Source organism: Anoplopoma fimbria, chromosome 13 (assembly GCF_027596085.1).
Source record: "Anoplopoma fimbria isolate UVic2021 breed Golden Eagle Sablefish chromosome 13, Afim_UVic_2022, whole genome shotgun sequence".
In the NCBI taxonomy this organism is placed as follows: domain Eukaryota; kingdom Metazoa; phylum Chordata; class Actinopteri; order Perciformes; family Anoplopomatidae; genus Anoplopoma; species Anoplopoma fimbria.
The window spans coordinates 16,280,496-16,308,405 of record NC_072461.1 but is presented as its reverse complement, the minus strand read 5'-3'; the positions used below and the strand labels follow the sequence as shown (position 1 = coordinate 16,308,405).

General features: G+C 43.0%; 2 protein-coding genes across 2 annotated transcripts; one reads left to right on the top strand and one right to left on the bottom strand.

The window, feature by feature from the left end:
* The first annotated feature begins 158 nt into the window (after positions 1–158).
* Positions 159–4,255, top strand: gatd3l (glutamine amidotransferase class 1 domain containing 3, like). Its single transcript, XM_054611589.1, has 7 exons — positions 159–275; positions 367–419; positions 495–608; positions 733–864; positions 978–1,070; positions 3,838–4,003; positions 4,121–4,255. The coding sequence occupies exons 1-7, from the start codon at positions 159–161 to the stop codon at positions 4,253–4,255; spliced, it is 810 nt and encodes a 269-aa protein (XP_054467564.1).
* Positions 4,256–5,871: 1,616 nt separating this feature from the next.
* On the bottom strand, positions 5,872–26,899 carry igsf9b (immunoglobulin superfamily, member 9b). Its single transcript, XM_054610101.1, has 21 exons — positions 26,839–26,899; positions 24,843–25,049; positions 17,893–18,039; positions 16,357–16,508; positions 16,054–16,171; positions 15,513–15,654; positions 14,930–15,075; positions 14,658–14,800; positions 14,422–14,562; positions 14,204–14,320; positions 13,959–14,109; positions 13,730–13,841; positions 13,453–13,640; positions 13,138–13,376; positions 12,847–12,931; positions 12,573–12,743; positions 12,374–12,410; positions 8,428–11,808; positions 8,101–8,270; positions 7,696–7,907; positions 5,872–7,479 (listed from the first exon to the last, which is right to left on the bottom strand). Exons 1-20 carry the CDS (start codon positions 26,897–26,899, stop codon positions 7,708–7,710), a joined length of 6,108 nt encoding a protein of 2,035 aa, XP_054466076.1. The 3' UTR covers positions 5,872–7,479; positions 7,696–7,707.
* Positions 26,900–27,910: the final 1,011 nt, after the last annotated feature.

Genomic DNA, 27,910 nt, shown 5'->3' with positions numbered 1-27,910 from the left:
AGACTGCTATTCTCAGATAATAGAGCTTACATGCTAACGTCACTCTGGTGGTATATATACAGGCCCAGCAGGATACATTTTATTACCATTCAAAGTCTTCTGGCTCTGTGGCAACCTTTAACATTTTCCTCCTGAAACAGTAAGATTAAAGCTAAATCATGAATGCATCCAGGACTCTGCTGTCAAAACAAACGCTGGCTGTTCTCTCTCGCCAGCCGGCCTGCTTTGTTCACCAGGGTGACTATGGCAACTGGGGAAATACCAATATTGCAGTGGTAAGTGAAACATACCGATATGTGGCCAGTGAAAAAAGTAAAATGATAAGTGTGGGCGTTATCGTGATTTGTGAATCACAATGTAATCCAGGTTTTCTCAGGATGTGGCTGGTGGGATGGCACTGACGTCCATGAGGGAGTATAGTGAGTATCAGAAATCTCACACATTGCTCGAACATATCAGCATGCAGAGATGGTAATTTACATGTCTGTCCTCAGCACCATGTACCACCTGAGCCGTAACGGAGCTCGCTTCACGATGTTTGCTCCAAATCAACAGCAAATGCATGTGATGGACCACATGAAGAAGCAGCCGGCTTCTGGGGAGAACCGGTAGGCTTGTTAGGAGATACTGATTCTACATACAGGTCCAGTGGCTTCTTTAGCATACGTTTATACATCTGACTTGATTAATTCCATAAGGTAGTATTTATGATTATTTCTGGCCGTCACATAGGAACATGATGATGGAATCAGCTCGCTTCAGTCATAGTCAAGGAATGACACAAATGCAAGACCTGTCCAAGCTGGACGTCAACAGCTTTGATGCAGTCATCTTTCCAGGAGGCCACGGCGTCACCAAGAATCTGTGAGACATAATGAAATATGAGACTGTGTAGTGTAAAATAGAGTAAAACATGATACAAGCTGGCATGACAATGATGGAGAACCAACATAAGTATTTGATGCTCAACTCTTTAGATCCTCTTTTGTGAAGGATGGCAAAGACTGCAAGCTGCACAATGAAGTTGAAAGGGTGCTTAAAGACTTCCACCGCTCACGCAAGCCTATTGGGTATGTATCATTTTAATCTATTTGTACTGAAAGAGCAATAATATGTAACTCTACTTATGAATAATCAATAGGTTAAAGTATTAGGGCAGTAGCATGCGACACGTGACTTTTTTAGACTTAAAATTCACATTTTAAATCAAAACATAAAACCAAATTGCAGACCGTCACTGATTTGTACCACACTTTAAATCCAATTACATTAAACTAGATAAAGACACGAGATTTAAACGATCCCTGTAATGGAATTGGGACATTGGGAAAGCTGTAGAAGGAAAAAGGTCAGACAATGAATTTAACCTTTTAACCTAATGATTAACCTTAAACAATTGAAATACATAAATAGGTTAATCATTTCAAATGTTTCGTTATGAAGTTTGGATTAAATATATCTTATTACTGACAGAAGTTTTTATTTTATCATTATTATTATTATTAATAGTAACATTACAAGAGCCGCTACTAACATCTACAAATTGTATTACTTTTAAATAGTCAGTACAGTGTTTCCTAGAAAAATAAATTTTTACTCTTAGCATATAGACTACCTCTTAAAATCATTTTGCCAATAGTCATAACATTTGTATGAAGATACAGTAGTTTAAACATTACAAAAATATTAACAAAAATATTGATAAAAATATGCAAATCTCATAATGTAATACAAAACTGCATTGCATCAAATAATCGAAGTAAAGCTAAGAAAGAGAGACAATATGCAAGTTGATGCACCACTTAAGAGGCTATCTGCTGAAAATCCCCATGTTGGCTCTCCTCTCGCTGATCCCTGCAGACACAGAAGAGCAGGTGAGGTAAAAACAGAGTAAAGCTTACATTGAAGGGAGTCAAATGGGGCAAATCCCAAAGGTTAAAGCGAACAGGACACAATGACACTGATGCAACACGCGCTATGTGATGTAATAGAACGTGACTTATCCTTTGGCTACTATGTTGGTGCACCTGGAGTGATTAGGCTGGGCAGACAGGTCATAGATGAGGGGACACCTGGTGGCAATGTGCAGAGTGGCAAGTCTGACATGACAGGAGCTGCAGGATTACAGGAAATGTTGACAAATCGTATCGTTTTTCCTTTTCACTTTTTTTAGTACATACTGCAGCTGTATTTACAAAAGTATGTGCTGTTACTGTAACAGGATGCATTCAATTTGGAAATACTGCTTCCTCATGACAGAAATATTGACAACATGAGAATTTCTTTCCTACACTTCAAGTGAAAGAAAGTCCATAAATACGAGTAAAGCAGACATTATTGCGTAATTTCGGAGTCAGTTTAATTTATGAATGTTATTAACATGTCACTGCGGCAGACAGGGGATGGAAACCTGCATCCTCCATTATTTAATCAGAGTGTATAAATTTAGAATTAGACTTTCTCTCTCGAAGCAATAATTTAGCCCCCGGTGGTAAATTCTAATGCTTCTCCTCAGCTCCTGCACAGTACAAGCCTTCCTGATGCAGTTCATCACCTCATGTGTTTCCTCTTATTTCATCAGTGTTTCATTCCTCTTTAATTTAGGAGTATACAAGAGAAAATGTTAAGCTATAGGCCTTTTTCTCAGAAAACATTTTGACTTGTCACAGTAGGAAAAACACAGGAGTAAATAATGAAATTATTGATGCATGAATTCCACTTAGCTGCTATGATTTCAGGGTCCTTGTATCTTGCTTGCTGTCACTCTCACTGTAACGCTTGAATAGAAGAGAGCCATCATACACTTTTCCTAAAATGAAGTCAAAATGTCTGCTGCACACTAAAATCTAAACCATATGGAGACCACGAGCTGGGACCGTACTGTTGTATGTGTGATATCTTCAATAAATACCAAGAAGCATATAGGCATAAAACAGCACCTTTATTTATTTAAAGGCACAGCACTCCCATTTAGGTGTTTTCACTTTAGTGGATTAGACCTCTGCTCAGGTTGAAGTTGTGAGGAATAATGTGAGGTCACCAAACTACATGTTTTATAAGGACAGTTTGAGGTGTAGGTTCTCCAACATCCCTTGTCCCACTAGGGTCCTTTGTTGTATGTTATTCTCCTCAGTCTCTCCCCATGTTTCCTCCCAGTTTCTACTGTCAATTAGCAAATAAAACAACAGATGAATGAGAGGGATATCAGTCATGTGTGGACTGTGTTAACCCACTCCAGTCAGTTACAGTAAGTGAAATCACCTGTGTGGGTCGACCATACTGTAGGTGTGTGGGGGATTTAAATAACAGTGTTACATCAAATGAAGTCTAAGATTGCTGGTTAATATTTATATTAAAGGGGTTAATGTGACTGAAGTTCCTGTTAGCATCAGCTCTAGGTCCATGTCATCTGCTTTTTCAGTGAAATAGTATGTAGTCATGTCAAGTGGCAGGAGAAATTTATGTAAAACTAAAACTTCACAAAATGTGTGTGTGTGATTCAAGCTTACTGTTCACAGTATCAGAGTATGTTTTTCTGGAAATAAAGGGATGTTCTCTTCCCATAAACATGTTTTGATGTATGGACACATGGTGTTTAACAGCTGACAGGCTGTAATCTTGCCTCATACTCATCTTTTGGTCAGTAATAGTAGTGGTATAAGTACACACTGAGGATCACACTGCTGTCCCAGTGAGTTATACTGGCACAGCCTTTCTTTTTCAGGCTTTGAATCTCTCCTGTCTGATACTGGTAAGGCAATTATTCTCACACCCTGACCAGTCTGGTCTCCTAATCTTGATCTTACTAAAAACCTGAACTGTCGGCTCCTGATTCAGACTGGCCAGCATGGCTCCTGTGCTGGCCTGCCGCGTGTTGCCCAGCATCGAGGTGACCATGGGCTACGAGCGGGACGACAACACTCGCTGGGGGAACTGGCCTCACACAAACATGGTGCAGGTTGTGAAGAGCATGGGCGCTCGCCACAACGTCCGTGAGCCATATATATCCTTTTAGTGGTCTCTTTCTAATTGATGACTAAATCTTCACAGATTTCTGATAATGTTGTCATTGTTTATGATCTGAGTAGCTCCTGTTTTTGACCTTAACCCTTTCTTTTACGAAGCCTATGTGGACGAGAAGAACAAAGTGGTCAGCACCCCTTCCTTCATGTGGGAAACTGATTATCACTATCACTACATCTTTGATGGCATTGGCAATATGGTCAAACATGTCATGCGCATGTCAACCAAGTGATGTGACACTTTCAGCCTCGAAAAGAAATAGAAGAAGTTGGTGTTGACGTTCGACGCACACCTGTGTATTGTGATGAATTCTTACCTGAATCAATATAAATGCTTTAGTTAAAGATCAAATGGCTTTTTGTGTGTAATTTACTGTGTTGGTTAATATGTATATGTACAGAGAGCAGATCTACACATCTGGGGGGGCTCATGGGTAACGATCCATTTACCTTAACCCAGGTTTTTTAACAGGAAACCTATTTCATAACAGGCAGGGCATTAATTGTCCTCACCTCTGCATCTGATCAAAACTGACTCTGACCTCGTAAACTATAGGGTCAGCAATTAAATGACAAATGCATCTTATCTTAAATCACATTTTTCCAGCTGCCCTTCAGCTTTAGGATCATGAAAAACACCATAACAGTACCCCAGAGCACATAATCTCTAGGATGTACAAAACAATAAATGTTTCTTTGGTCTCATTTAGGCTGAATTAATGAGGATGTACACCTTCTATGTACCGTGTTACTACTGTGGACACCCCTTTATTCTTCTCTCATTATTACTAAGATGTTAAATGGCTCCCCCAATCCTTGAAATAAACAGCAATAGTATGGACAATGTTGTGTCACTCCTGCTGAGAGACGAGGTGATACATCTGTGACTCGCTGTCTCCAGACTTACAGTATGTTGAAATACAGGAGATTTAAGGATGAGGTGAAATAGAGCCATGCCTGCGTGTCTATAGGGTTGATTGTTTTTGTACAGTATTGTATTTTATACAGACATTCATGGTCCCCAGAGAATGAATCCTACAGACTTTATCGATTGTCAGATTTTTCTACAGCACCAGAGCAGCTTGACAGTTTTGGCTTTTAGTGAAATGTTTTGGCAACTAATGGACGCATTGTCTGGAAATTTTGTAAGGACATTTATGCTCCCTTCAATATGAACTGTAATATATTTGGTTGGACATTTAGCACCACCATCAGGTGAATAATTTGGTTCATGATCAGCCAAATTAATTCCTATTAGACTCAGTTGTATTGACAGTTTTGTTTAGTGCTAATTAGAAAATGTTAGGGTGCTAACATGCTAAACCAATATGGTTATCAACAGCACCTTTGACCCCTTTGACGTCTGAGCCTTTGACCCCTTTGAAGCCTACTTGGTAATCTGGCTAACACAAAAATGGTTTAATTAGGAAGGACCAATCTACAACAGTATGTGATCAAAGGTATAACTGTATGAAGAAACTATGAGGACCTGTCTCAGGCGCTGTTTAAGGCCCAGTTGGTACCTAGAGAATTGAGAGACAGGTCCGAACAAGCAAGAGGATAAAAAGAGGGAGGGATGAGGCAGGAAGGTAAATGCATGGGAAAGGGGGAAGTGAGGGTGGGTGGAGAAAACTGAGACCAAAGGAAAGGATGGGTTAACCAGATTTAAGAAAGCTTGACAGATGATTACAGGTGGGGCCCTGCTCTGGAAAAATTAAGTTCACGAGAAACGGCGTTCATTGTCACATGCTTTTTCGTCAAAACCCTAAACAAATCAAAACATTCTTTCCATCGGGTGCATCAGAATAAAACAATTTATTCAGTACAAACATATAAAAATGACAAAAACAACCAGGTGGTGAGAATATAAAAATTTCCAGTTTGTACAAAACTTCCAAAACCATCATCAGAAATGCATACTCGCTCCATATGAGGACTTTCATCTGGGTTAAATATAGTACAAATTTTGAATCTTAGCTACAAAGATATTTTTAAAACCTCTGTTTGTCAGGTGACGTAATAAAAACATTTTTCAGTCATTTTTTTCAGTAAATAACAAAACAAAAAAGTAGGCTAAAGGGCACAGAATTCATGAGACTTCCCAGTAATTCAGATACAGAATCAGAAGTCGATGAAATATTCACAGTGTTGCCTTCACATCAATGAAGTGAATTGTAAACATTGTTGCATATCATAACTCACTTTCATAAATATACAGAAATAGTCATCATGTGCTTGTGTAAAAAATTAACAACAAAAAAATGTAATCCTCTGATCATCAGTTTTGATTTTAGCCAAGGTTTTAGCTCAAACCTTACATGGTCAATCAACTAGTGCATGCTTGTGACATTAACAAAAATAAGGCATAAATCATGTTCCCTGTGATTTTATCAAGTTTTACGGTATCTGTAATTCTATCACAGAGACAATGTTTGACAAATTCAGGTGAAGTAAAGTAGCATTTTCTCATCTGATGAAATTATGAAGTGAAATATACAATACAGCAGGTTTCATTCACATTAAGGTACATATAAACATTTGTACATCTGGAAGAAATAGTGGGAGGCTATTTGAAGTGATTTCATTTATAAAGTCTCAACAGGTGAACGTTATTGTGAAATATATTATGTATAAAACAGGAAATGAGTTCCGGGAACCAACAGGAAAACCACAATGGGAAATAACAAACAAATTCCTCTTTTAAATACAGTAAATTATTGTTTGTAAGTTAGATATTGCGAACTGCTCCACGATGTACCAAAGAACAAAACAATCAGAGTTGCCTAATGATGTAATTTTTGAGTATTATTATATAATTATAACAGAGGGAGATGGTGTTGAAAATGCTTCAAGCAGTGTTTGATTGGCAACACATTACAGATAGACATTTCCACAAGCAGATGTTATCTTGGAAACAAACCTATATACTTGTCAGTAGCATCCCTTTATAATCAAAGGGAAGTCTTTAATGAAATAGACATGAACTTGAAATACAACCTTCATTATGTAGCATGCTGCTGCTTTTATAAAGCACAGGTTTTTTCATCTGTACACCCGTCTTAGTCAAGGGTGAGCGTTTCATTTCTCAAAGGGGCCCTGTGTGCCTGATTGTCAAGGTTTTTAAAAAACAATCCCAAAATACAGTTGCACGAGCTTCTCAGAAAAATAAATATCCCTTCTCAGCTTCATTATGCAAAGCACAATGGAACAAGAACAAGAAAAAATTATATGTCAGCTGATAACAACGGAGGGGTTGCAGTCTGTCACATTTGATGGCATACAGTATATGATGCTGTCTCTTTAAATTGCTTTACTTTAATCTTCTGTAACAGATGATAAAAACTAAACAATGAGTTCTCTCACATGAGTAAGCTTCAGTGATGTGTGACAGTGTCCAGGAACACAGTGCTGTCGTCTGTTCATTACAACTGCTTTTTGGTATCTGTCTTAGATATACCTGTGAAAAACAAAGAGTAGTACAGTATTAGAACAGTCCTTAAAATGACAACCTTAAAACATTTGAGCTATAAATTAAGCAGCATAGATTTTGGCATGCACAAATTCACTGCACATGGATGATATAGTAGCAGGCAGGAAAAGGATGCATGCAGGTGAGCGGTGAGAGGTTGGAAAAAAAGTGGGAAGAGGTGAGAGGGCAGGCAGAATAACGGACCGAGTTGAGCTGCTAGAGCAGAGCTGAGCCGGAGTCAGAGTCTGAATCGTGGCCAATGTCGAGGCAGGGATCACGGGAACAGATGGATTCCTGAATCTGCCTGTACTCTTGGTACTCCTGGCGGAGTGCGTTGAAACGCGCCTCACTTAGGGAGCGGCTGTACTGGCAGTGAGGTGGGTTGGAAACTGGAGGGCTGACTGAGGGACACGGGCCTGGGGACGGCATCAGGGAGAGGAAATGCATGGATGGGAAATGTCATGGGACAAGCTCACAATAATCACAGCAAAAGGGCACAGGGTGAACACATGCAGCACAATCACATAAAGCATTGCACTCACAATGACACATGATACATCAAGAACATCCCAAACACACACAATGAGAAAGAGGGAAATAAGTGATTACCTTTCTGTCGCTGGTCCTGGAGGCCACCAGTTTGATCATATCTGAGCTCCGACCTGCCTTTTCGAAAACTCATTTGTGACTGATCAAACCTCATGGTCTCCAGGACCTCCGAGTCCACACACGCATCAGCAGAGTCCCACTCATAACTCTCATCTACTGATGTGTTCCTTCTATTGAGATACACAGAACAAGAGGTCAGGTAACAGTCATCACAAACAAGAAACAAATGCAACAAAATGAACGTTATTTTGGCAACATAAATAAATCCCTCTGCCAAGAAGACACTCCAGTGAGTTTGTTGTTATTCTCCGGGTGTGGTGGTTTCACCTTTTCACTCTCCTCTCAGGCAGATCAATCTCAGCTCTGTGCCGCTCGCTCTCCTCTGTGGTTTCGGGGGAGCTGAGTAGTGTGGGAGTGATGGACAGGGACTGCCGGAAGAGACCGGCGCTGCCTCTACCACTGCTCTGACTGGCATAGCTGGCCCTCCCTCCCTCCCTGGTCTCTCTGACCTCCCTGATCTCCGTCTCCCCTCCCCTCCTCATCACCCTGTCTGGCTGTCTGTAACTTTCTGCCTCTCTGGGCGGAAAGTGGGAATAGTAAGGTGAGGGCCAGCTGATGCCTCTGGGCAGGTAGGACCTTGGAGGGCCCCTAATGGGCTCCATAGGTCTCATGCCGTCCGCTCTGGATCCTGGCCAGTGTTGGTACTGGGGGACAGGGATGGAAGAGGGCATGGGGACATATTTATGCGGGGCAGACCTCATCATATCTTGATATGAAGGAGACCACCTGGAGGACTCTGGGAAAACAGTGGCTTGCCGTCGTGGATCAGAGGGTTCCAGCATCGGGGACATTGAGGTTCTTCTAGGTGGGTACATAGAAGGAGTGAGGTAGGAAGGACTTGCTAAAGATCTTTGTGCGTGGTGAGGCCTCTCCAGGCTCCCCATGCTGGGGCGTCTGAATGGGACATACTCCCTCCAGGAGGGTCCTGGCCTGGGAAGGGAAGGCGGACTGCGACCCAAACTGTAGGACTTTACCCTGACATCTGGGTTTGGGAACTCGTCCCAGTAACATCTCTCAGAAACATATGTCCTAGGGCTCTCAAAATGCTCCCACCTCTGGGAGCCTAAGCTGATGGATTTCTTTAGGAAAGGACGAGGCTGTCCCATACCTGACAGTGTCCTACAAGGACCTATGCTCAAGGACTTCTTTAGAAACGGCACAGGGGCTTGACATATTCGTGATGCAATGTTGTTAGTCCTGCTGCCCTGAGAAGCTTGTCTTTGGGATTGCTCTGATAAAGACTCATGGCTGTCTACAAAGCTCTGTGAGTGTTTAGACACTATGTCCGCCATTCCTCTAGCTGCACTGAACAACGTTTGAGCAGACCTGGATCCAAGTCTGGATTCAGGTCTGTCTGTACTTTTGTTCACAACTCGAATTTGTGTTTTCTCATTATAGAGCTGCTTGCTAGTTTTCTCTGGACCAGGCGACGATTGTGTTGTCTCATCTGGAAATCTCACTCTATGTGAAGTATCTCTAGCTTCCACATGGAGGGAGTGTTTATGGCCTGTTTTTTTACCAGAATAAAAGCTGGCTCCTGCAGAATGGTTGGACGATTGTGTGTCCCGGTTGTCCTGAACATGAACCTCCCAGTTTTTAGGAACTACATCAGGCTTAGCCACTGGGGATTTTTCTGGCTTTAGTTCTGAACTTTGTCCAGCAGTGTCTGTGACTGCAGCGTCGTCCACAGGCTCATCCACGCTCATTTCAATGAAACCTGGAAGGCTCAGGTATTCAAGAATTGCACTTGTCTGTAGTGGGGACATCTGGGGAGATGGAGCTGCAGGCTTGGCCTTGAAGGACCCTGACATTCCAGGGACAGAAACTTGGGACTGGTCACTCTCCACCTCTTCTACAAGTGTCAATGTTGAAACAGGGCTTGGACTATCGGAGAAGAGACATTTGTCACTTCTCCTGGAGCGTGTTCGCACACCCTCTCTCTCTAACTCAGAGTAAAACCCTGAACTACGTCGGTCATCCCGGGCCTGAGTGTCTTTTTCTTTGGCCTTTGCCCCTACTTCATGATGTTCATAGGGTAAGGTAGGATAACTTGATGGACTGGGATCCCTTGTGGCTGTGTAGTATTTTGCAGTACTCTCAGGCTGATTATATTGTGCAGAGGCTGAACTTTCAGGCCTCTCACTCTCAGCTGAAGGACCTCTGGCAGCTGAATCCCAGGGCCGAGTGCCTGCATAAGCATATGAATGTCTGGACCTTGAAGCAACACCTTCCTCCTGTATCTTTTCCCTTAAGCCCTGCTCAGTCATGGACTTCCTGCATCTATCTGGCTCTCTAAGAGGATTCAGTGACCTGGCTCTGTCTGGTGTTTCTGGACACAGAATAGGGGGACTTTCTGAGGTTATGTCAGGGGAGAGCATGAGGAGGGAGGTGTTCTGAGTGACTGGAGAGCGTGATGAATCAACAGCAAGAGAGTCGTCTGTGGTTTCCCTACATGTGCGAGCATATTGTGATCTGGGCGAGCTGGTGTCCCGGGGGCTCCGTACTGGTATGAGGCTGGTGGCTGATGTAACAGGGCTAATGTCCCACTGTATACGAGACGAAGGGAGGCGGTCCATGGGACTGCTGGTGTTCCCAAAGTAGCATGCTTTCCGATAGTCAGATACCCGACTTGTCTGACCAGAGGGCCTGTGTTTCTGTCTTATTGTAACATCTTGTTGCTTCCATATAGGCTCTTCCTCTGCATTGGGTGCGTCCCTTTGAGGGCTTTGTGTCTTACTAGACTGTCGCTCGTCTCTCCCACGACCTCGACTTCTTTGATCGGCTGTATAGTTCTCCAGCTCCCTCTCCATTTCTTCCCTCTCTTTAGCCAGTTGGAAACACTTCTTAATACTTCCCCTCTCCAGCTCGCTGTCAAGCTGTGAGACCAGGGTGCTGTTATCAGTCAGCTGACTCTCTAGAGGCTGGTAATCTGAATGGTGTTGTCTGTCTCTGTCTCTATCCAGCAGCAGTGTTCTCCTCCCGAAACCTGGGAACATATCTTCAGTGTGGCCTGGCATGCGATATCTCCGGAGAGAATCACTGGTTTTTTTCTCACTGTTGTCTGAATAGAAGCTGGCTCTTTCCAATAGAGCCTCTGAGCCTTGTTCGTCGTCAGAGTAAAAGCAGCCGTGACGGGAAAAGTTTCTGGCCATGGCTCGTACTCTTCCAGGCGAGGAAGGAGGTCTGCTGAGCTCTGGGACGTCCACAGTGAGAGGAGAATCCCTCCTCTTGTCCTTCTCTGAGCTTAAGATGCTCGACTTAGGAGAGTCCCTGAATGACGTCCTGTTGCTCCCTGAGCCACTTGCCCCACCATTGATTTGCAGGACCTCTATCCTGGAGTTTTTCTTATTGGAGGGACTGGAACCTTCTGGCAGGGGTTGGACAATGAAGCGCCCATCTGGGCCTCTGGAGATGGACTCCAGAGCAGATGGTGAGGCGTCCTGAGAGCCCAGGTGACTCTCAAAGAGTGTGTAGTGTGGTGGTGGAGATGAGTTGTTCAGGAGCTGTTTCCGCTGGTCGTGGTATTCCCCACGGCTACCTTTATCAAAGGTTGACCGATCCGACTGTGAGGAGGTGGGGAAGAAGGGAAGCGGCGGACACAGCTTCAGCTTTAGGACACTGTCTGGGCTGCGAGGAGGTGAGCGAGATCTGAGAAAGACATGGACAAGAAATATTTTTTTGCTTAAAACAAACCTTAAAGTATTGCAGGTTCTGACAAAAAATGATTAAAAGGAGAAATTTGTACATTTCTGCACATACATCAATATTACATTAAAGAAGATAATGCAATGGCGTGTTTGTAAATAACTTTTAGTTCATTGTTGGTTTCAGTCAAATTGCATCAAGAAATATATATATGTAATTTACTAAAGTTATGAAGTAAGACAGCAGGTAGCAGTGCTGTTGGTTGAAACATTTGGGGAGTTTTTCCTTATCTGAAGCGATGGTCAAAAGGACATGGGATGTCGTATGCTGTACAGGTTGCAAAGTTTGTGATATTGGGGCTATATATATAAAATTGACTTGACTAGACTATGAAGAAGGTTTGCTTTTAGTGTTTCACCACAGTCTACTGGGTGGCTATAATACCATTTAAGCTTTACCAAAAATAGAGCCAGGAATAAGCAATAAATACATCAAATGGACTGTTACAATCTAAATACAAATAAAATGTTTAGTAAAAGTATAGAGCTGTACTGGTAATGACACTTACTCTGGGGATGAGTTCTTCTGGAGGGCAGATGGGAGATCTACGAAAGGTAGGTAAAGGAAGAATTAAAATGCAGAATAGTTGAAATAGTCCAATCATGACAAAGTGTATTTAACATAAACTTGGAAGTCAACAATTGCGCTTTCCACACACCAACAGAAGTTGACAATATTAATTAAAATCTTAAAATCCGACGTTTTACCTTGTTTTCTCTTTCTGCGCCGACGCTGTCTCCTTTGACTCATGTAGCATGCTGTCACCAACGAGAGAATGATGGCCACGAACAGGAAGCACACTCCTCCTAACACACCGGCCAACAGGGGCTCAGGGATGAACTCCAAGAAACTTGGGCGCAGGGGATAAATCTCCATCCCTGTAATCAGGCCGGAGTCAATATACGTGGTTGCAAGTGGGATGCTGAAACTTTGACTCATTATGCATATAGTTATCTTGGTATACTATACAAAGCCACTTACCTTTGGTGGAAACATTGACAGACTCACTCGGTTCACTGAGAACTTTGTTGCTACAAGACATCAGCCTCAGATCATAACTGGAGTCCTGAGGGAGAGACAAATCAGGTGTTTAATTAAACATAGTATGCTCATGTTTAGAGTTCAAGAATGTTTATAGGAAATCACAACATAAGTTTGATATAAAACAATTTCTGACACAGGAACCAGGTTGTGAAAGCAAGAAACTCAGAGGCCACACTGATTGATTCTTTTAAAGTAAAGATGCTTTGTAAGAAATGAACTGATCTGTACCCTAAACAGTCCTTGTACAAGTAGTTCACTCTGATTGGCACTGATGTTGCTGCTGAGGATGACCCACTGGCCCTGATCCCGGCGGGCCTGCAGCACAAAGCCTGTCAGTGGAGAGGATGGAGCCTCTGGAGGCGACCACTGGAGGAAGACGCCTCGGTCAGTCTGGTTGGCTGACAGGAGTATTGGAGGATTCAGGATTGGGAGAGTGGTGACAGCTGTCGGTGCTTCTGTTGGCACAGCTGACAAGAAGACCCAATGTAAGTTCAAACTGATACTTATAACAGCATAACAGCATGAGAGAGGGTGAAACAGAACATGTTAACAAACCTTCAGTCCGCACAGAAACTATTTCACTGAACGGTCCAGAGCCGAGTTTATTCTGAGGTAGGACACTGAATTGATAGCCGGTGCCAGCGAGTAGCCCCGTCACCAGCAGGTAGTTTTTGGAAGTCGGCACAGGCAAAGACGCCCATTCATGTTTTCCTCTAGAGGCTTGCTTGACCCTGAAAAAAATTATAAACAGGAAATATAAAGACAGAGCATAAAACAGTTAGGATTGTTTTTGATAAAGTTTGTACTGTATGTTACGGACCACACAGTGAACTTCTGGGTGTATCCACCATCAAAGCCAGGCACCCAGGACACATTGGCCTGGTTCATCTCTGTGATGACAGTTACTGAGGACACAACATGAGGACTTGTGCCTGAGGAACAGAAAAAAACACTGTGAGTTTGAACTGTTGATAACACTCATGGATGGGATCAGGTTAAGTGTCACATATAAACACAATGGTTTGCTTAAATAAGGTCGGCCCACTCACCCAGCACCATGACCACAGTGCCTGCACTGACAGTCGCTACACGATTTGTGGCCAAGCACTCCCAGCCCCCTTGGTGATCTTTACTGAGCGGCTGCAGCAGGAGGGAGCCGTTGGCCATCACCGCGTAAAGGGAGCGAGGAGTAGGGCCAATCTGTGAAGAAGGTCAGCAACAGGTTAAAAGAGGGGTATGAATAAGACATGTTTGTGCAGCCCTGCTAACTATCATAGTAGAACATTTTCTGTACCTTGCTCCAAGTTATGTTGGGAGTGGGGTCTCCAATGGCTTCACAGGGGATGATCAAGTCTCTGCCCACCTCCTGAAGATACTCAGGCAGAGGACGCGCTTTGAATGATGGTGGGTCCTGGAGGATAGAGAGCCTTTTTACTGCTGCCCATGTATATCTGTGTACACTAATAGAAAAAGGGTTTTCACTTTAACCAAGGTTGAGAACACCAGCCTCACCTGCAGAATGACCTTGGTGGGTTCAGACTGTCCCATGGTGCCATAACTGTTATAGGCCGTGCATGTGTACATGCCTACAGCGTTGTCATTGGCTGTTGCTATAAAAACAGAGCCCTCGGAGTTCACTATCCATCCTGGTAACTGGACGGATCAAAAGAGGAAGAAATGATGCAATGTGATTTACAAGGAATGTGTGCAATTTGTGAAACACTGTATTTATATGCTGTGTAGCTTACGTTGTCAAGATTCAAATTGTTCCCATCTTTGGTCCAGTTGACAAAAAGCACAGGGGGATCAGCCTGGACTGGGCAGATAATGACCCCCTCCATGCCTGAAGGCAAGTATGTTTCTCGGGACATTCGGCCCACACGTGCAGGGTCTGTGGTGGAAGAAGGGAAATTAATCACAAATATGTTGATGAAAAAGATGTTCTTGTCGGGCATGCAGGGTTATAAAAGATGAATGGGTGTATGGAACAACACACTCTCATAGCAGACTAAACCCTTACGTTTCACTTTGAGGTGTGCAGAGGCTGAGGGCGGGGTGAGTAACCCATTAGTTGGGATACAGGTATAGTTGCCAGCATCCTCTGGAATGAGATTAGGGATAAGAAGTGTTCCATCCACCAAAACCTTCACTCTGGATTTAAGCGACCTAAAGCCAAAAGATAGAATGGTGCAATTTAAGATGTGATCAAATTGACACGAAAACTAATTTCACTGTAATGAAAATAAAATTATAATAAATTGAATGCTTGAGAAGGTAATTTTGGAATATATCACAATGATCTGAACCGTAATCTCCTTTGTTTTAATTCTATAGCGTGCTCATGACCACACAATACAATGGTCTAATTTGATTAATAATCTTATTAGAACTGATTGCATTAGAAGCACGTTTTGGAAACATGCCTTATTGATCCAGTGTGTATATTTAAAAGGCTTCCTTTAAATAGTCTACCCAGTATTCCAGGTACATTAGGATACTGTGACTGATTATGCCATATTAACTATATTTTACATTCAACAGATAAAAAGTATGATAAGCATCTTGGGTTCATGAATACATTATACTTAAAGACATGTACTCACTCAATATGGTAAACATTCTGTCCTTGTTTCAGCCACTCGTAAGTGAGGTTAGAAGGATAGGCATCAGCCTGACACTGCAGAACTGCATCCTGGGACATGTTGAGGGTGGTGTCCTCTGGGTAGAGGATGATGATTGGAGGTCCTTTTGACAAGAAACATAACACTGTAATGTTAAGATTGTGTTTATATAGTGATGCAGGCAGTAATGACATAGATTCAAGAGATCAATGGTGAGGGTTGGAATGCCTTGAATCAATGCTACAGCAGGGGATGGACTGTAGGTGGCAGTATGGACTCTGTAACCATGACTGTCAACCTGTTCACTGGGTTTGTGCAGTAGCACAGACAAACCATAAATCTTTTGAGGAAAAAGAGATCAGAAGCTATAACTTTCATCTTAGAAAAACTTACGTGATAGATGCTATTATCTAAAAAAACACAATTTCTATGTCTGGTTCACCTGGTTCACATCACATCACAGTGCTGAACATGAGATAAGCAGGAATTCTGTCTTCCTGATGATTGACAGTTCAAAACTGACCTTTGACCTGCAGCTGCGTATAGTGGGTGAGGTTCCCCTCTGTGTTGGACACGTGACATTTGTACACTCCTGAAATATTTCTTGTGACAGAGGCCATAGACAAGGTGCCATTGAGTACCTATAAAGGGGCATAGAGTAAGGGGATAGAAGAGAAAAGTCAGAGGAAGATTATGAGGCTGTCATGGAGAAGACAACAAAGCATTCCGCTTTAAAGGAACATCAAAGCTACGACTCCTACATAAAATGCTAATTATAAAGTATTTAATTAAAATACAGCAAATGCCATCTGTTAATCCACCCTACTTTTATTTTTTCATGTTTCTCTATTTGGCTCTCATCTTTATGCCAGACAACAGTTGGTCGAGGGTTGCCATGGGCTCCACAGCTGAGAGTCAATGAGTCTCCGAGCAGAACCTCCACAAAGGTCGGTGGTGTCTTGATAAACACAGGTGGAGCTAGAACAAAGACAGCACAGATTACATTTCTATTTACATATTCAGTTGGGACATAAAGGACAATCGGAGCACAAACTGGATTTTGAGCACTAAATGCAGACAACAACAGTCAACCATGGCATGTTCTTTAAAGGTGGACAACATCACAGTAAATGTCTAAAAGGGAAACTTGAATAGTTTTGGTGTGATTTGTTGTGAGAGGTAACACATGTAGTTTTTGGTTAGATGCTTTGGAAATCTGGTTTATATCTAGATGATCCCTAGACCTTGTGAGCACTTTTATGTCCTGTGTGGAGATTGGTAGTTGGTGGGTATACTCGAATGTAACACTGTTATTTAATTTGTTCATGAACGAGATTTATGGCTTTTAGACTTCTCTGTAAGAACATATCTAAATTAGAATGAGACCCTGTCCATGCTTCCAAATGTGCTGTTTTGAGTACCACAAAAGTAAATTAAGCAAAATAACACAGATGCCACTAAATTTCAGCAACTCCCACAAAATCAATCTGGACTGACAGAAATGTATGTTTTGTTGTACAATTTATTTTGCCTGTGTTATTGATAGTAGAATATGGACCTCAATCATATGTTCATGTTTTTGTATTCAATGGAACCGTCCATGTTTCATTTATAGGAACTAATTTAATTGGAAAAGGATCTTGATAAAATACGCCATGATCTATGTACAAGGCTCTGCGTTAAGTTTAGTTTTGGGACTGCTTGATAATTCTTAGGCAACATGCATTCATATGATACTCAATACATGCACTGATGAAATGCTATTATGTACAAAGGTGTCCAGTGTTCATCTGCAACCTGATGCAGCACATGTAGGCCTTTCATTCGCTGTAGTACAATCATATCAAATCCCTACCTCACACTCTCAATGGAATTTCAAACTCTACTGTGTCAGAACCAGTATATATGTGTGTGTGTGTGTGTGTGTGTGTGTGTGTGTGTGTGTGTGTGTGTGTGTGTGTGTGTGTGTGTGTGTGTGTGTGTGTGTGTGTGTGTGTGTGTGCATGAGAGAGACAGAGAGTAGGAAGTAGGTGGGATAAAATGACTCTGATTTAAGCATTAACCTGAACCTTTAGCCCACACAAGCCACACATACACTGTCCTGCTCCTGTTATTCTTAAGACCAACTCCTACGCTGACATCAGCTCAGAGCAGGCTAAGCAAAGACAAAACAAGATGTGATCACTGTGTGCACAGAGCGTCACACAGAACGACCTGATACGCTGCTATAACACTTCAGCTTGCCAGCGCCTTCAGAGCCTCAGCCAGGCTGCATGCTGTGGCTGTTCTAAACAAGGACAGTGCCAGTAATGAGCAGTGAAAGAAGCTGCTCTCGAGTCCCCAAAACCCTGCAGTGCTGCACCTGTGATGGAGAGGAAGGTCCATGTGCCGTTTCTAAAGTCGTCTTTTTTGCTGTCCAGGAGCAGAATGCGACATTCAAACCAGCCCTCGTCCTCCAGGGTCAGCCGATCCACCAGCAGAGAAGCATCCCGGGTCAGAGACACGCGGCCTGTGGGAGGAGGGGTGAGGGTGGGAGGGCAAAGAGGAAGGGGTGAGAGAGAGATACGGTCAGCACACACACACACACAGCCAGACAGGCAGAGTCAGCACATGCAGGAAGAGGGCTTACCATGCAGAGGACACAGGCATCCAGTGTCACAAAGGCCACAGTCAAAGTCATGGCCTTTATGCTGGCAGACAACTTGCACAGTGTGAACATCAACTGTAGTTCTAATGTTAGTCACAAATAAGCAACCACATAATTACGATTTATGAAAATGCAGGTGGCTGACAAAATATGTAGTTCAGGAGATGAGAAGTCAGTGGCCCTTAAATTAAAGTGCAAACACATGAATCACTCAAGTGATGATCTGCAAAATTACAGATGAAGCTGGTGTCCTGTCATTAAGGGCTTGGATGGTGGTGGAGTGGAGAGTTAGGAAGAGTATGCCAGGAATACAGGAAGGCGGGTTCATTAAATCACAAAATAGAAACGGAGCCTGTTTTCTTCTTTTCATTTTTGTAGTTTTCAGCGAGTTCCTTGTTTTTGTTTATCAATAGGGGACATAGGGAAGCGGTAAACAATGTTGATCATGACAGATTCACACTCCGAAATTGTGTGTGAACACCCTGAAACACACAGATGGATCCTTGCACACAAACACACATCCCTCTCCTCCTCTCTGAACTCCTTGTCATGCTTTGAAACTTGATCTGCTGGTTGCCTGGTGACTGCACTCTGGTTTTCAGGGTACTGAAGTTACCCTTCCCCACCCACCCCCTTCCTTTTATTCTGTCTCTCAATGAACTCTTTTTCCCCCTTCAATCTCAGTGCTTTAAACGACGAGGATGCGTGCAGGGGGGGGAAACACACGTTTCAGGCTCTGGCCCAAGCTATTTGAAACAGGAGTAAACAGGGGAATGTGGAGAAGTTTTCTGCATCTCCTTATATTTGTTTCCAGCCAAAAGGCTGCTTTGATGATTAAGGAAATGTCTGACACGTTCAATCCTCTATGCAAGGTAATGAACTAAAATATAGAAACAAAAATTCTCTTAATTTGATCTTTAGATTCTCCCTAAGTAGACATACTGTATGTAAGAGCAGATAACTCTTGAATGTCCAGCAACCCTGAAGCAACAATATCACGAGAAACACAATATCCTCACCATTCACACCACTTTCCCTCCAGACAGCGGTGTCTGGAAGAGAGCCCAAAAGCTATGAAATTCATTCAACTCTATTCGTGGCCTTAAGACAGGGTGAAACACACACTGAGAGTAAAGGCAGACAATGGCTAACAATTAACCCTGCATTCCTGACTGGGGCTGTTGCTGTGCTTAATAGTTAGGTTTAATGTTTGACTGACCTCCTAAAAGACCGGCCAGCGTTTAATGGGCGGTGCTCACTTAAAGAGGCACCATAAAATGAATGGCTCTCATTTCAGTCAGCATCTTTCAAACAACTGGGCAGGGCAAGGAGAGAGGAAATGTGCAGGCAGATGATAACAGGTGTGCGGATTGCTTTAGGTATTTTCCTTTTATCTCTCTACGAGGGATCCTCCCTGCGTTGCCCATTTCCTACACAACCTTTTCCAGTCAGACATAGAATTAACTGCCACGTCGCTGACTAAGGGGAAAAACACTTTCACGTGCAAAGTCACACATGCACTCTTTAACACACACATAATCCTTGTGTGGCTATATATTATGGGATACTTAGAGATCACTGTGGCTAATCGCTCCCCTTGTTATACTTTGTAACATAACTATAATGCAGCCTATGGAAATCCCTTTGACTGCCTGCACTGACCTCGTGGGCTCAGAAGCACGTGGGTGTGTATACATGTTGATTTTCAAAATGTGGTGAGCGCCCTGCCCCCTGGCTTTCCACAGGGGAATTCTGGTTTCGCTATCGAACACTAAACCCTTTCCCGTAGCCTCCCTCTTGTCCGTCACTACAAAGAGACGGCAGCCCCCCACCCCATTCCTCATTCTCTCAGGTTACCATAGTGATGAGACCAAGAAAAAAAGCCCGGTCTGTAGGTTTAGATTTGAATTCAGTTGCTGTAGAAACACAGCCGTGCCAAACATGGGTAGGGGAGGGTTGGTCATGCAGGGTGGGTGGGTTTGGACTGTCAGAGGTTTGAAAAATTACAAGTGGGGGAAAAACACGTTTAGATTTAGAAAAAAAACAGTCTTGTGTCACATCTAGCGGCACAAGAGGCAGAAAAGGAGGAGAGGGATACATGAATGAGAGGCAGAAAAAAAGGAGTGTTTTCCTTTCAGCCTGTGGACAGACAAAAGGCGGACGCTGTGTGACAAATGTTGCTTTATTTAAATTTGAATGTTGCATCTTTGGACTTGAATTGAAAATCTCAAATGGCACCCAGCAGGTGCTCTGCCATGAGGCTCTTACAAAAAAAAAAGTTGCTTTTCTCCCTGATGGCCCGATGCACAGATACAATGCAAATATGCTGCAATAAAAACAACACAAGATGAAAAACGATAAGTCATATCAGTAAAAACCCAACCTGCTTTTCAGTCCGAGAGGAATTGAACGAGAGGTTACGGAGAGGTTACTCGTATTGTGTGCATCGATAATCAACTGACAGCCTATGAGAGGTTGATCTTTCTGACCTTTGTGCTCCGAAACTCCCCAGCAGACACATTCATCACTCCCCCTGGTTCTACATTAGCACAATGTCCACAAGTCCTCCTCAAGAGACAAACATCATTAAACTCTATGGTTGACGGGGAGAATGGTTGAAACAAAAGCTGCTGCTCCTTTCTCATGTCCACCCCCTCCTCCTCCTCACCGTTTTTCCTCCAGCGGCTATCACATGACAGCTCCAGTCTACCTTAAAATGAGCCCTTGTTTCCAACAGGTTGAGCTTCAGTGAAGCTAAGGGTAGAAAACGGAAACTCTAATCCACCCGGGCTGTGTGAACTCTTAAGACGAACCGTCTTCATATCAGTGAGAGTCAGGTTCACGCCCAGTGGGTGGCCGGTTAGGAATAACTCAGCTTTCAGAGCCGTGCCGCTGTCCAGGAGCAGGACCTGCCTCACGGTTTCTGATCTCCTATTCTTTCTTCTTTTTTTTGAAACAAGATTGATGAGGTGAAGTGAAACCACTGCAACGCAACGACGAATTTTACCCAAATAATTGTATTTCATTTTCGGTTACATTCAAGATTTACAGCACTTTTGTTGCTTGTATATAGTATTGTGTTAGTTTTGTGGCATCTTAAGCACCTGAACAAGAGTTTTATTGTTCAAAAGCCATTAAATCAACATGTGATTTTTGTATTGGGGGTTCCCACTGGTGCTTACTGACACTGTAATACATGGCGTATATTGAATTACATGCGATACAATCGTGCGGGTGACTATGGAGGAAGACAGATTATGCTGTTTGGAAAAGCATCAGCATTGCTTTTCTTTGTCCATCCGTATGTGCATAAGCAGAGCCGAGCGGCGGTGCATTGTGGGATGTGTTTTGATTTGAATACAATCATAAGTCTGGGACCGGCCCCCTGCCTCTGACAGCTCACCCCTCCCACTCCCCCAAATTTCTCTCTTCAATCCTCCTGTCTCCCTAATCAGTTTAACCCTCTTATGAATAGCTCTTTGTCGTGAGATAGATTACAGTTAACTCTGTTCCTCTCGCTCTGTCCAGCTATGTTAACCCCTTCGCCAGCAAGTGCACACACAGCCCACGTGTCAAATTTCGTTACAACGGCCACTCAACTTGCCACGAATATTAGCCCTCCTTGGACATTACCAGGGAGCAAAGTATTTTAAAATATGGAATTTGGTCCACCGAGATTACGAGAGGTAATTGAACTGTTTCCGGTACAGAACTTGAGCTTTGTTTTCTGGTCAGTAAGAGATAACATTGATGTTAATAATTAATAGTTGCTTAAAATTAGCTTTAGTCACTCAGTTGACCCTCAGAATATTGCTTAGAGTCTCCGAAAAGAATCCTCATCAATAGTGAACATGAAGCTTGTCATACTGTTCAAAATATTGTTGCAATAATATGATAAAAAAAATCAACTCAAGCTCACTTTCTTTACGTAAACTTAAAGTAGTAGATATATTGATTGACAGAAGAGACAATTGGACAACATTGATTGCCCAGCTCAGCATTGACTCTGATCTCATGCTCCTCATACCAATCTGGCCAGTTATAAACCTAAGACATGAGGTAACAGAGCTTTTGTTGTGGCCTGCTGCTTTAAACCGGGGGAAATTCCCAAGCTCAAGCCATGTATTCTTCTTTCATTGTGTCGTTGTTTGCCAAACATCTTCCTGATCTAGTTATAGCGGAAAAACTGGTTGGTGATGGATAAAGGTGATCAGTTTCACCTTTCAGCTGGGCTATTTTGTGCAAATAGTTGCATGTTTGCAAAAGCCTAGTTGTTCAAAGGTTTTAGAGTTTAGGGTTTGTGTGCATCTGCAGATTAAAGTGTGTGTGTGTGTGTGTGTACATGACTTGTGCATGTGTGTGTGACAAATGCAGGTCTTAACCTCTCCAGTGATCAGAGGTCACACTGAGAGCATGATGAAGGCCTGCTGAGATCTGGGGGTCTGCCCATTGTCGTTCTAACCTCAGGTCGGACTTCCCTGCTCACAGTCTCTACGGATTTACTTCAGCACGCAGGAGATATTTGATCTAACCCTGCAACAGTAAACCATCCTGACACTGCAAGACTTGAACATATTGTCTCAACAAATTCGATTCAAACGGACTATAATAGTGTGTCAGTCAGAGTTTATCCGGCTGTTTCCTCTTTGTTGTGAGTTGACTAATGTTCAGCCCTGCAGGGCATGCTGGGTGTGAAACGGAGAGGAAGCAAGATGAAGGGTCCTAATACCTTTCCGATTCACAGACAAGAGAAGCTCTCAGAGACCTAGACACGCTGGTGTCTAAGACGAATGACGGAAGAACACAGCTCGGTAGCCGTGACACTACTCAAACACAGAGTGCAATCTCAAATACACCTGATATCGTATCAAATAATGTTGGTTTAATGGATTCAAATATTCATCCAAGATATCGCTTGCTTTGATTCCTTCTTCTCAGTTTCTAAAAATGGCCTATAGCATCGGTGAGTTTGAGATAAAGCAGCAGACCAAGGACAGACAGCCTTTGGGAATGCTTTTTATGTTTTATTTTAGTCTACTTTAATGTGCTGCATTTGCAATGCAGTGAGTCCTCCAAACGAAGGACAGGAAGGCGCTTGGATTTAGTAATGCATATTGAAGTCTGACACCTTACTTAGCTTTGAGCAGCCATTATGTTGTAAATCCATCCTCGGCTCCGAACAAGAGTACAAGCCTCATCGCTACTCTCTTGTTCCTGATCTCAGACAAGCCAAGACGAAGATCAGGAAAAGGTCGCCTACTTGACTGTCTTGCGGTTAAATCTGAAATCCCCCAACATTTTAATTTGAGGGTAGAATACATTAGACCCGCAGTGCTGACACGCTTCACATGCTGCCATCTGCTTCCAGTGGGAGGGGAGATATGAGGATCTGAGGCAGACAGGGTAAAGCCCACACCAGACAAGTACTAACAAGGGATAGATATTGCAAAATATTAGGACACCCAAAACAGTCTCCTACTCTGAGCTACATCTCTGCAATGTTGTTTACTTCATTAGGGCTGCTCGTGCATCAGATGGCTGCCCCTAAACAATGACATGGTTAACGGCCTACATGAGGGTTAAAATGCCAAACATATGTAGCTCAATTGTTTGGCAGAGGTAGCCCGTTTGTGGTTCAGACCCTGTAGACATTAAATCTGGTTACTGAGTTGTCACTCATGATGCAGAGGCTCATTCTCTGTTAAATTAGGTTCTAATACAGCGAAAGCAGAGTGCTTTTAGAAGAGGTTTCCTGTACATTTCAGTGACCTAGTTGGGACAGTATGGGATTTTGGGGTGTCCTAGTAGTCCTGTTGGCTTTGGCAAAGCAAGGGGAGGTTGTGATACCCCTCTTTGTCTTTTGTCCTTTTGTAGAACAATGACAGGATTATAGGGCTCCAGCAAGAAAACTCCCATTATTCCCAATGCTTCATCCATCCTCCTTCCAGCACAACAATCTCCCCTTACTGGGTCACCCCTCAGCATACTAATAAAACACTGTCATCAGACCACCAAGCCCCCACCTACACTCCTAATCCCCCCCATGCACGGCGTTACTGGTACCCCCTTCTTCTTGCTCAGCTACCCCACCCCCCTTTAACTGCCTCCATTAAAACACATCCATTCTTGCCCTTCCCCTTCTCCCTGCACTGCAACTGCAGTCTGAACACACACAGACTGAACATCAGCAGTAATTACAGGGACTGTGGTTTGGATGGATTACCTATTTGGAGTTTTGTTTCATTCCAACTTCCCCTCCCCAAGTCCTCATAAATACCAGTGCAACCCACGCCTACCTTTGCCTAAACAGGAGGGATGATTGTTACTTGAGGTACAAGAGAAATGTTGTCACATGGACACTTGCCCTCACTAAAATCCACAGAACCATAATTAGAGAAATATGTAAATGGTGATCAGTCCCATGAATCCTTTCAGGAGTCAGCTCTTCTTCGAACTACAGAGACATGTTTTCAACACACCACATGAGGGTCTTTGTGCAGTCAAATTGCTGAAGAACTGGGAACAAAAATATTTATCAAGGAATGATCTTTCAGGTCTACTTCAAGGGAATGGCTTGTAACACATGCTGTTAAATATACAACATGTGTTTATAATGTGTTTTTCTGAAAGGAGCCTGTAATTGAACACATCTGAATATCTCTTACCCTTGTAGTTTGGATGAACTCGAGGAGCATACACTCCAAATTTGATGAGGATGGGAACGTTGTAACCGAGACGCACCCACTCCACTACATGCAGAGGGAAGAGGTTTGGGGTGGTGGCTTCTTTGGATGTAGGAGTGAGATTGCAGCTTAGTTCTGCAGAGCCCCCCTCTCTGGCACGAACCAATGATGCCACACATTGAGACACACCTGGAAAAGCAGCAGCACATCACCAGGATAGAGCATTAGATTCAGATAGCACATAAGGCAATAACCCAAAAAAAATGGAATAAACACATAAATCATGCTCTACACAGGCCTGAGAAATATGGTCCTTTTAAAGAGAGTTATGGCTGCAAGAGAGGCCAGATTAGCCTCTCTGGAATTTTTTGGTCATTCATTTTCTGTGTAAAGTGTTTGCTATGCTGAGAACAGCTCATAAAATATTTGCAGCAATATCTCGGCAGAGTGGAGAGAGCAGACCAACACCGGCAAGAAGAGGCCAGGACACAGAAAAGTTGGTGGCAAACAGATTGACATGAATCTACGACATTCCCAGTGTATTCCCTGATAACACCTGGGTCATCAGAGGGCAGTTGAGTGCCATTTGGTGACAAGATCACATAGCTGCAAAGCCTGCAAACACACAGCAATCCCATTAGTGACACCTGGAGCGGTCTCTCCTCTCCTCCCTCTCCCTCTATGCCATGTGCTCACGTGGGTGTCTGCGCAACTGGGTGCCAGTGTTTGCTCTGCTACTCATCTGGCCCGGTGATTACTTTAATCTCAGAAGGGGGTTGGTTGTGATACTCTGATGCAGGGCAGCAGGACCCTCTGTGTCCTCTCAAGCCGACCTCCCACCACCCCCTGGGGTGCACACATGGTCTGCGGACCAGCACAATCAATCCCACCACCCCCCCTAACAAACACATGCACGCACACAGTGAAGCGTGCCTCGGGTTGGGGGTTTCATAAATCCCAGATTGATCTAAATCCACACCCAGAGAGATATTATTTAAGTTGGATTTTGGCCCCATTCTCTACCCTCCACTCATGTATCTATGTTGTAACCCCTCCTCTTTACTTTCTCCAATCTAAGGCAATGGGAGCTGTGCCAGATTCATCACGGTGTCACTCAAACTGTATGTAGGCAGCTAAACAGCAACATATGCCGATTGCTTTGCGATGCTTTGCCATAACATGGGACATACTGCAGGTCAACTTTTGGTGAAGCTAAGCAAACAAATGGCAAAGACAAATGGAGGAAAACTAACTGGTTGTCTTACAAGCTAAGAAAGCCCCATCATAAAGTCCTACAAAAAGGCTAATGTGTATAAATATATAATATAAACATTACTGGACAAAGCATTTTAAATCACTTTTCAATATAACTTTTGCAGTTAGTAAAACAGCTTTTTTTGTGAACGTTGATTGAAGCAATTGAACAGTCTTCAATTGCTTTAAAAGTTAAAGTTAAATGTGTACAAATTCAACCAATTCTTTGATTGATTTCAATCTAGATCCTTTGTTTTATCGCCATCGTCCACCACTAAAACAGTTTACAGCACAAATTTATTATTCAAACTTTCCATGCAAGGTTAAAAGTGTCACCGCGTTTATAAATTCTGTAATAATGCTTCCCCAATTTGGTGAATGTGCTTCAAAATACGTCTCCAAATGTGATCCAGCAAAGCATATTTTCATCACAGCTCATCTGTGCTGTTCATGTCGAAGTCCTGTTTCTATGTCGGTGTTACATAATTGTGTCTGGTTCTAATACTATTTGGTGTGTTTTAACAAGTTAGCATAATATGATCTACAAAAATGAAAGTTTCTTAAAAAAGCATTTTACCGTTAAGAGTAGTGTTAACAGCTTTGATGGAGATGCCAACTGAGTTAGTAGGGACTAAATGTTTCTAACTAGGAATTAATTAAATGTATTATGGAAATGTTTTTTAAGTGTATATGATGATGATGTTACATGCATTAGCATACTTACTTAGCAGACAGATGGCTACAGCAGTGGTGACAGCCTGAAGCCACCGTCTCTCCAGTCCCATGGCCGTCCGTCACACTCCTTCACACATCTCCCGACCTGAGAGAGAAGACCACACATCTCGTTCACTCTTCAACAAAACACAACTGTACCATTCACATATTCACTGCAGTACAAGGACATCCCTCAGATCCCCCCTCAGACAAATGTAATCCCTCCAGTTAACATCAACTCATAATCCAACTACTACACTATATTCCAGATGCTTCTTGGTTAATAAGTAACTGTATTCTTTGAAAACCCCTAATCCTCTGGAAAATTGCATGTCTGAGCTGTGGTTGGATTAAGGCAAATAAAATATTTCAACAAGTGTCTGCATAGGCCAAAGTGTGTGTGTGCATGTGTTTGTGTTCCTGTGTGTCCACAGAGAAGGCAAGGCTATACTGTAAGTGTATGTACAGATTAACCTGATGCTTGTGATTGGTTGAGCTCCTCCAGACAAGTCTTGTCTCAAGCTAAATAGGCCAACAGCAATTGACAGGTGACACGAGCCTTATTGAAAGGCGCGCCTCTCCTCAACTCCAGATGTTATCTTAATACCACTGCTTAGAAAAGGGGACTTAAGTGGCATAAATAGACCGCCATTTGACAACACTCCTAAATTAAACTGAATTCAAGGCTCCATTGGGTTCAGCACGTGTCAAGCAGCAGACAGCAGTAAGTGCTGTTCACCTGACTATTAAACTCACAAGCAGCACATGCAAACAACCCAGCACAATCCCTCTGATTTATATCTCCAATTGAGCCCGACAGACCAGACTCCACTTAAACAGATTGTGGGTCTACAGTAATTTATAGTCTGGAGATGAGAACAGCTGCAGCAACTCGGGAAGCCCTCCACCTTAAATTGGATTGGAAGTTTAAGTTGCTGCCCTTCAAACATAATGGAAGACATAGCCCCCTCCCTTTAACTCACTCCACTCAGTACCCCTAATACCAGCTTATTACTCTGTGTTCAAGTAATATAAGTAATATAATAAGGGGGCTATTCTTAGAAAGCAAGTAGGTGTTGTAG